General features: G+C 48.4%; 1 protein-coding gene across 5 annotated transcripts; it reads right to left on the bottom strand.

The window, feature by feature from the left end:
* Positions 1 to 2,259: 2,259 nt before the first annotated feature.
* On the bottom strand, positions 2,260 to 8,108 carry LRATD2 (LRAT domain containing 2). Of its 5 annotated transcripts, XR_012064221.1 has the most exons (3): positions 7,673 to 8,108; positions 5,896 to 7,128; positions 2,260 to 3,347 (listed from the first exon to the last, which is right to left on the bottom strand). XR_012064221.1 is itself a non-coding variant. In XM_072949702.1 (2 exons), exon 2 carries the CDS (start codon positions 7,030 to 7,032, stop codon positions 6,094 to 6,096), a length of 939 nt encoding a protein of 312 aa, XP_072805803.1. In that variant the 5' UTR covers positions 7,033 to 7,128; positions 7,673 to 8,101; the 3' UTR covers positions 2,354 to 6,093. The 5 variants fall into 5 exon arrangements, 4 of the variants coding, with proteins under 4 accessions (XP_072805803.1, XP_072805806.1, XP_072805805.1 ...); XM_072949702.1 differs by having other exon boundaries at positions 2,354 to 7,128; positions 7,673 to 8,101; XM_072949705.1 differs by having other exon boundaries at positions 2,354 to 7,128; positions 7,659 to 8,101.
* Between the last annotated feature and the right edge of the window lie 1,223 nt (positions 8,109 to 9,331).

Here is a 9,331-nt window from a genome sequence, read left to right on the forward strand (position 1 = left end):
CAGAGAGCTCATCTTTTGAGTCATTTACAGCCACGCTGGACTGGACTGGACAGGGCATGAGAGACAGTATCACAGTAGTGGCTCATGTTAGCCAACCGAACACGAGGACCTCTTTCTCAATCGTGACTCCAAGGCTATGGTGTGCAGGCTGTAAAACCTCTCGCTCCCCCTTACCTCTGCTCCCATCCAGCCTGGCCTGGCCACGTCTCCTTCCACTTGCACTGGGCAAAGGCCCGATTTCATACCACTTCATAATCTGGGTGGCAATCTAAGCCATCAATGGCATTAGCAGTACAACCTCTAGTTCTGGGAGAGGGGAGGACAGAGTCACTCATTTACTCTCCCTGTTCAATCCACCCTAAAAACCAGTGCTACTTCACCCTCTTCAAACCACAGTCCTGACATCACCTTGAGATAAAACAAGGGCTTTCTAGTCTAGCAAACAAACTCCAACCCCTAAATTCCTTTGCTCACTCAAACTTTAAGGTCTCTTTGCCTGTTCGTAAGTATCAGATACATGAATGAGTTAGAAAACGTGATGCAAAGGAAACCCCGAGGAGAAATGGATACCATTGGAGCATGAAGCAAAGGTATTTTGAGAGCACTCAAGGCTCATTCATTTATTTTCCAGCCTTCCCTCTGGAATCATTGTCAGTATCCACCCTGAAGCACCTGGCTTTCTCCTCTCTTCCAAAGTTCAGCATAAACACATCTTCAGGGAAGCCCTCACTGACTCCTTGATGGAGAGCGAGCCTCTCCCTACACCCTGCACATTTCCTTCACTGCACCTATCATGACTCTAAACTCCTTCTCACAAATATTTTTGGTAGTAAGTAGTTATCTGCTTTACCTATTAGCAAGTAAGTTACATGTGGACAGAAACTACAGGTCTGGTTTAGGCGCTAGAATTTAGGATCCCCCTAGTTTAGTACTACGTGAATATTAGTTATATTAATTACATCTTTTCCTCCATCATCACTGTTAACTTCAAGTCTTTGATCTGATTTTCCTGATGGGAAAACTCCAATTAAATCTACACACATCTGCTTTATTTGAATACCTACCAACCACCAGCACCTCACAGGCCACCTTTCACGACAACTTGTTCTATAGTCTGAGCGACACTGGTTTCCCCTTAGAAGCAAGCTCGGGGGCAGGGACTATCTTTAAGCTTTTGTTTGTTTGTAATCTCTTTCTGTTCCCATAACAGTCTAGGGCTCGGCGGCCTCTGGCCCTTCGTACTTAGTACCCTGTTGTGATTGCAAATGCACTCACCATACTTGCATCTAGTCTGCAGATAAAATTGCTGTATTTGTTTAATAAGCACTTTTTCCAGTAAATTCAGTACAAGGAAATAAAAGCCCTTCTGCACTTATTCTGGGCCTGTTCATCTTGGAGATCCATTTAAACACTTCCAAACATGTCATTTTCCTACATTAAGCAAGCTCAGCGCACTAGGAGAAACAGGAACAGCCTACGCCAGAATCACCCCCAGGTAAGTGCACATTCTGTATTCGGCTCCCCACCGCACCCCCTCCTGTGTGACGAGAACCACGATACACGAAGCACTAGACTCTAGAGGAGAATGCTCTCACTGCTGCTTGAACTCCAATAATCTTTACCATTCAACACTCTTCCTACTTAAAATCCTCATAGGAGCCTGTCGATGGGGCCCAGGTTTGTGACCATCATCCAATGGTGGTGGCAGCTGCAGATGCTGGCCTGAGTGCTGGTGGCCTTGCACATGCCAGTCCGAGGCCACATCGGCTCCTGTACCTCCTGCTGGCACCTGCATCCTCTGTCACACCAACAGTGCCGCTTAAATCCCATTTGCTTGCTTTCTGTAATTAAATCACTCAGCGAGCCTAGTCCCTCTGTCTGGGATTCTGAAACCACCTAGGATGCAACATGGGTTACCGACCTTAATTTCAAAACTCCCCAGTGTAAATTCCAAAATGTGAGTGTGGTTTCTGGCAATGTTTGCACTGATTCTGAAAAATCAGTGAGTATTGAAAATTTATGTTCACATGACATTTTTCATGAACACGGAGCCTAGAAGCAATGGGTGATTAATTCTCACACAGTAAATGCAGGGAGGGTTTTCCAGTCACTAAATGAATTCATCCAAATGTTTACTGAGCAATGTAAAGATGAAACACACTAATATTTCAGAAAATCTGTGGTTAGGCTGAGTAGCTTGGATTTGGGCCAAAAATGGCAGAGAAAAGTATACAAATGGAAAAATATATAAATACAGTTAACTCTAAAAGATGGTTTATTGGAAACCCTCAGAGCATTTTTCAAAAAGACTTGACAGATTTTAATGTAATAAGACATAATGAAGAGGAAATGGTTTAAAAGATGTCATCAATCTTTTATTTAACTAAGCACTTGCCCTTCATTTTGAAGGAAATGATACAATTTCAAATCAGAACCTCCTTCTCAAGAAGTGGTATGAGAACAGAACATTGATTTAACACACAATCTTCAACAAAAATAAAGTTTATACAATTCACTAGGAAATAAAATGCATGTGGAATTTATCAAGTTAGTTGATGGAATTCTCCATGGGTCACAGGTATTACAGCTAAGAACAAAACAACATGATGGAAAGTTGAATAAACCAGTCAAGTTTACAGTTACCCTGATTAAAAAAAAAAAACAACTCACAAATAAAATGTAACTTTCCAAACAAATCCTTTCAATGATCATGATCACACTCGATTTTATACTAATTTACAAAAAAAAAAAAAGTTAGACAATCATATAATGTCAAGAGTCTTCAACACAGTGGATTCCATTTTGTTAAGAAAAAAAAATAGAAAACAAGTAGTCCTTAAATTTTCTTCACTCTCCATAGCACATGTAGTAGAAAATTAAAGTTTTGCTTCCAAAAATATGTTTCCATGTGGTTGTGGTGGTGTCGACTGGTGCTGTTAGGGCCAGAAGCACCAAAGACACAAGAAATTTAACCACTGTAATGTCATTTTCCATAAAAACTAAAAATTTCCTTAAAGGTCTGGAGTAAAGTCTTCTGCTAGGCATGTTAGTGCTATAAAGTCATTTTAAATTAAATGCGGAATAAAAGCTACAAAAAGTATTCGAGTTCTCTCAATATAAAAAGTTGTGTAGCTGAAGTTGTAGGTTCCTTGGCCATACATAAGCAGTCTCAATAAAATATTTGCTCAAGTAAGAAAATAGAATTTGTCTGATTACATTTAGCGTATGTTCCAGTCGGGTATCCTGCTTGTCCCTGCCAGAGCCTCTGAAGAACATTAGAATCAATATTCTTTTCCTCCAAAGAGCATCCGTAATTCACAGTACAAAACAGTTCTAGAGTCTTATTCCTAAGGAGAAACAAAAATTATTAAATATATATATATATTTTTTAAAGTGCCAGATGTAGCCATCGCCTGGGCATTAAAACTTATCCACAACACTGCCACCTTCAGGAAAGATGCCAATGGTTGATCCCATCCCCTTTCCTTGGAACCTTCACAGGTTGGTTGGTGCTTTACTTTAAGCATGACAAGACTGATCAAACTTCCAACGGAGTCACTGTTCTGAAGCATTCCACACATCATATCTCTGATAAGCTGTCAAAACGCATAAAAAGGAGCAACCAGAGCAGATCTCTTTCCCCTTCCAGCTCATTTTCAAGAGGTATCAAAAACCTCTTCTCTAGAGGAAGAATGCTATTATTGGCGTGAATCTTACAAGAGTTCTTCCTTCAAGCTGAGATTCCTCAAAGATGTTTGTAACAAGAGTCACCGCTGTCCCTCGGTGTGACCGATGACGTTCACTTTCCATTGGAGGGTACAGGAGGGAGACAGATGGGGGGAGTGGAAAGAAGAGGAGGCTGGCTAACCCAGAGCTGCTGGGCAGGGCTGCTCTGCCCACCCCTCTTGCTGTCTGCACAACAGTCATGACTTTGTGTCATTCAACTTTCACTTGACTGTGTTAAAACATCCAAGAAAATCCAAATCTAGTAGGCTCTGGTAAGCGGCATTACCCATGTTTTTATCTGCTCTGCTTTCCCATGAGCAAAATACAAACACAAAGCTGTGAGATTATTAAGCAAGGAAACTAGATCAACATTTCCAATATGAGACGGATGTTTCTCCAAAGTCCCAGACCAGGGCTGAATGTGGTTCATCTTTAACAAAATGACAGGACCTGTTTGGGGATCCCTGTAAAAACAGGGAACATAGCTAATGCCCTTGCAATTAAATTATTTCATGTTGCGGTGCTGTGAAGGTTTAGGTTTTTAAAAATTATGGCCTTCAACCTCCCAAGTTTGAAAAGAGCAGGTACATAAGTTAATCCTTCAAGCTTTGCTGCTTTGATTTAAAGATCTGCAGGCAGGAGGCCTGAGGATAGCCATGGCTGTGGAACACTCACCCATGATTCTACTCCAACAGTAAGAATCAAGTCACAAAACTTGTTCGGCGTAATCTATATTGATTCCCAAGAGGAAAAAAAAAACACTTTACTCAACTTTTGAGACAGCATTAGCAACGCCTACGTGCAGCAGAGAAGGATTCTGAAATCAAGGGCACACATCATGAAAGAGCTCACATGAAAACAAGGGACAGATTGTACACATTTTTTAAAGCCTCACAGTAAAGCAAACCTAGCAGCAGATCCAAACAGTGTTGGCCAGCCTGCTGCAGAGAGACCCCGCAGTCACCAACCCATGCTTTAGGGCTGTCGCCAGACTTGGTGCTGATTACACCAGGTGGCATTTATTTGTGATTGCTGTCACCCCTCTTAACTGAGAAAGCATTCTGAAGGGATGTTCTTCAAGCGACAAAGAGACTGCAGCAATACAAGATTTTACATCTTGAATTAAATTGCATCTAGTGAGGCTAGCAAAATAGATACCTTATCATTGAAATATGCCTCAAGTCTAAGATTTTACTATCAGCAGAACAAAGGTGAGAGAGGAGGGATGGGGCAGTGAAGGAAATCAACCTCACAGCCTCACCACCAAAAGCCTTACATTTTCAAAAAAGTTAGGAAGGAAGGAAGGAAGGAAGGAAGAAAGAAAGAGAGAAAGAGAAGTTACCTTCACTATTCAGGAAGGGGGTTAGGTGGGGGAATGGACAAGAAATTGACTAATTGACTAATTCCTGCTGGGGCAACCCTGTTTGGCTGTTTCTGTAGTGGATACTTTATGGGGTGGCAACAGCCAACCTCACGTGTGACCCCGATGAACATGGCCAAGCAGGTTTAATCAGATCAGAGACACAAAATTTTGATAACAAATTCCGCGGCTGTTAAGCGCCTGCAATAGGAGGCGAGAGACAAAGGCAGCAAAACACAACCAAAATGGAATCCTTCCCTTTGCTGGCGGGTGACAATGATTTACCTGTAACCTGGAAAGTGGTAGGTGGTGAAGGAGGGAGCTGGAGACTCAGCTAGGAGCCAGCTTCAGAAGATAAACTGCTCGGGGTGGTGGGGGAAGGTAGGAAATCCTTGTTTTGTAGCCCAAGTTTACTCAACTATTCGTTAACAGTTTACAGGGTGCTGCTCGGTTCCTGCCTGCTGCTCCCAGATCTGGTCCTGGTTTCGCCAGCCCTGCACCCTAGGAAAACCATAAAATAAATCACCTCAGCCTCCCGGATCCTACACACTGCTACCTGGGGGCAGCACCACCACAAACCTGCTCTGGCCCTGGTAGGAAGGGAAGCGGGCAGAAGGCAATAGCAAGCATTAGTACTCCAAACTTTTCTTCACTCCTGCGTGCGTTAAGAGTCGATTTTTGGACCCAGGTCCAGGAAGGATTAAGTGTCTAGCAAGTCCACTGTTTGCCTCACCTCGTCTCGGAAAGGAAGACAGACTGAGTGGACAGGCAAGAAGCCAAGAAGCGTCCCCCGGCCAAAGTTCTCCTACCTGCTCCCTCTTCCTCCTCCGTCCAAGATAACAAACTCAAGCCACAGCTGGCAGCGCTTTTCGCCAACTCTCCGTTTTCCAAATGGCCCAGGAGCCCAGATGGGGCCCAGAAGGTGGTGGAGGAGGGAGTGAGAGGAGGGAGAGGGCAGCGGCTGCTGCAAACAGCTCCCTCACACAGCTCTGCACTCAGCCCGCGCGTCAGTGCACCACCGCCTCTGGGTCCTCCTCCTCCCTGCCCGACGCAGGGGGGCGTCCGAGAGGCGGCGTAGTCCGCGCGGCGTCGCCGTCGCCCTCGTCCGGCTCCGCGGGGTGCAGGTGCGTGGCGAGCTCCTGCAGCACCGCGGCGCGCCCGATCTGGTCGTTGCGGCGCTTCTCCATGATCAGGTCCTCCAGGCTCTGGAACTCGAGCGTATGGCTCCGCTGCGCAGAGAGCTGGATCTGCAGCCGATAGGGCTGCTTGCCGATGCGCAGCTCGCCGCCGATCTTGAACTCGCGCTTGCCGTAGCGGCACCAGGCGGCGAAGCTCTCGGAATTGCGCCAGCTCAGCTCGCGCTCCTTGGCGCCCACTTGCGCCAGCGCGTTGCGCACCACGGCGCTGGGGCTCAGCGGCTTGTAGCGGTACAGATCGTTCACCACGCGGCCGCGCCGGCCCTGGCTCGCGTCCGTCAGGAAGCTATTGCTCACCTCCAGCCGGTGCAAATGCACCACCTGGAAGTTGCCCACGTAGACAGCCCAGTGCGGGTACTGCGCCTGCGACACGAACTCCACCAGGTCACCAGGCCTGCACTTGTTGAGCAGGTTCTCGGGAGTGTAGGTGCTCAGCGCAGCGGAGCCCGGGGCGAAGCTTTTCTGGTAGATGCACTCGTCGCGGTAAAACACGGAGCACTCCACCTCGTGCAGCCGCGGGTCGTAGGGCTGTGGCGGGGGTAGTGCCGGCCCATCCCCGCCGTCGGGCAAACAGCCGCCACCGCCATCCAGCCCCTGGGGTGGCGGCTGCGGCTCCACGTCCTCGTCGTCATTGGAGAAGATATAGGAGACCCCGATGCGGGGCCCGTCGTCTCGGTCAACGCCCATCGGGTCGGCTGTGGGAACTTCCTTATAACTTAGGTGGGTCAGTTTCTCCACCTGGTTGCCCATCACGCTGCAGACACACGTTCACACCGCCGAGACAGGAGAAAGCGAAACCACCACTAGGGTCATTGGCACAGGTGCCCGGACAGGGGCTGAGACCACCTGTTGGGAGAGGAAGGCAAGGAAGCCATGTAGGAGCCCCTCTGTGAAATGAGCGTTTTGTTCTTAAGAGGAGGTAGAAAGGTTGCGGGCCGGGAACCTCGAGCCATTTTACGGGGAGTCTCAGATATAGCGAGCTTTGCCTCATTTTTCCACCTCCAGGGTCACGGTCATAGGAGGCCAGGCAACTCCAGCTCTTCCCAGCCCCCAACCCTTCACCTCGCCTGGGCAAAAGCCCATTGCATCAGCGACTCCTACCGCTTCCGCCAGCGCCTTACCTGCCAAGCCCAAGCAGGAGGGAGGTAGGAAAAGAAACTTTACTCCAATTCCCCTTTCCAGACCCCTCTTTCACGCCAGGGCCCTATGTTAGCCCCTGAGACGCCCCCCTTCCCCCATCCATTGCCCACAAAACCGGAGAGGATCCCGCAGCGCGGCCTGGGCAGGTAAGCCGCTCTACCTGGCTCACCTGCGGTGCTTCTTCCTCCCCTCTCTCCTGCCCCTCCCCCGCGCGCCCGCCCTCTGGCTCGGGTTACCTGCGCAAACTCACCCGCCGAGAGGTGGAGGCCGTGGGGAATGGGGAGGGGCCCCCCGCCGCACCCACAGACTTCTAGGGCGAGTTTGCAGGTGTGGGCTCCGCAGTCTCTCCTCTCCGGGCGCGGGCAGCTGGGAGGCTGGGCAGTGGGGAGCGGCGCATGTCTTGCCCCCGCGGCTACGTAGCTCCTTAAGACTTGAAGGTGGGAAGGTGTGCCTCTTCACACCGCACCCCTTCCCTCCTACTGGGGTTGCTTCTCCCCCTCCACCTGCTCTCCGGGGAGGTGGGGCTGTCTCGAAGCAGGAGAAGGAAGCAGCCTCGGTGCCCGGCGGCGGCAGCTCCCGCTCGGGCCGGGCGAGCAACAAGCGCCGGAGCGGGAGGGACGGGATTGTAGATCCGGCTCCGGGCTCCCAGGGCGGGAGCGCAGCCCCTGGCATTTAAAGAGACAGGCGCTCTCTGCCGGAGCCCGGGTCTTTCCCACACGGCGCAGAGCCCCGGGCGGCCCCGCCCCTCCCCGCCCACCTGGGCCACCGGGCTCCGCCCAGGCCACGCCCCCGCTACGGAGCGGGTTTAAATCCCGCTGTAACTAACCACGGGGCGGGTTGGACTGGCAGGATATGTGTGGTTGTGTGCTCCAAATCAGTGGGAACCCCGCTTGCTCTCTTAGAGCAAGGCCTTGTTGTGGGGTCCTCACTGCTTGCTCAGGTCTTTTTTATTTTTTTTTCTTATGAGCTATGAGCTTTAAAAAGAAGTTGGAAAGCAAACGTCACCTACCAGTGTAGAGATGACAGAGGAATTCAGAGTTTGGTGTTTGTTCCGTTTCCCCTTCACCTCTTCATTCCCAGAGTGCCTGGGGAGGGAGGAACAGCCATTAGGAAACAAGCAGACTTTTATTTCTTTCTTCTCTTTCCTAGAACCCATTTCTTGGCAAAGGTCACAGGAAAGAATTTTTTACTAGGACAGCTGGAGAAGTGCTTCAGTTTAGAGGTATTTTCAGAATAAGGACTGTGAAACTTTCAGGTAGGAGAAAAAATTCACAGAAAGGAAACAGTATAAACCAGAACAAAGGCTTAGTTACCAACTTGCTTCCAAGACCAGAGCTCTATTTATTAATGCCCCTCGAAGTTAGCACAAAGTTGATTTTGTAACTTACATTGTTGTTTTGAGAGTACCCAGTTCATCAGATAGTGAAAGAAAGCATTCAGCTCTGGTTTTCCTCTGGGGTAGAGGATGTAGGAATTGCCTAATTGTCTTTAAATTAAGAACATATAAGCTGAGGCCCTCGGTGGATATATTTCCTTCCTGCTGACTTACAGAAGGAAGTGACAGGAGACCAGTATTGCCTATTAACCTCCACTACAAGAGGGCACTTCCTCTCTCTCCCCTCCATGCTGATTATGTTTCTTGTACCTAAAGTGGAAGCCACCAAAGTGTTTTTTCTGTGTGTGTGTGTGTGTGTGTGTGTGTGTGTTTAATAATGGATCAGGCTTTCATTGGAACACCCAAAGTAATTCTTGGTGAAATTAAGAATGCAACTCAAGACCTCCTCTGCACTGTTTTCCATCACTGTTTCTCTTGACTACATTTTTCCAGGTAACACTATTATTTATTCAGTGTGTATACTGACCAGTGGAAACAGTAATACACTAACACTAGTGTGATCCTTTTTAGTTT

Source organism: Vicugna pacos, chromosome 25 (genome assembly GCF_048564905.1).
Source record: "Vicugna pacos chromosome 25, VicPac4, whole genome shotgun sequence".
NCBI classification, from domain to species: domain Eukaryota; kingdom Metazoa; phylum Chordata; class Mammalia; order Artiodactyla; family Camelidae; genus Vicugna; species Vicugna pacos.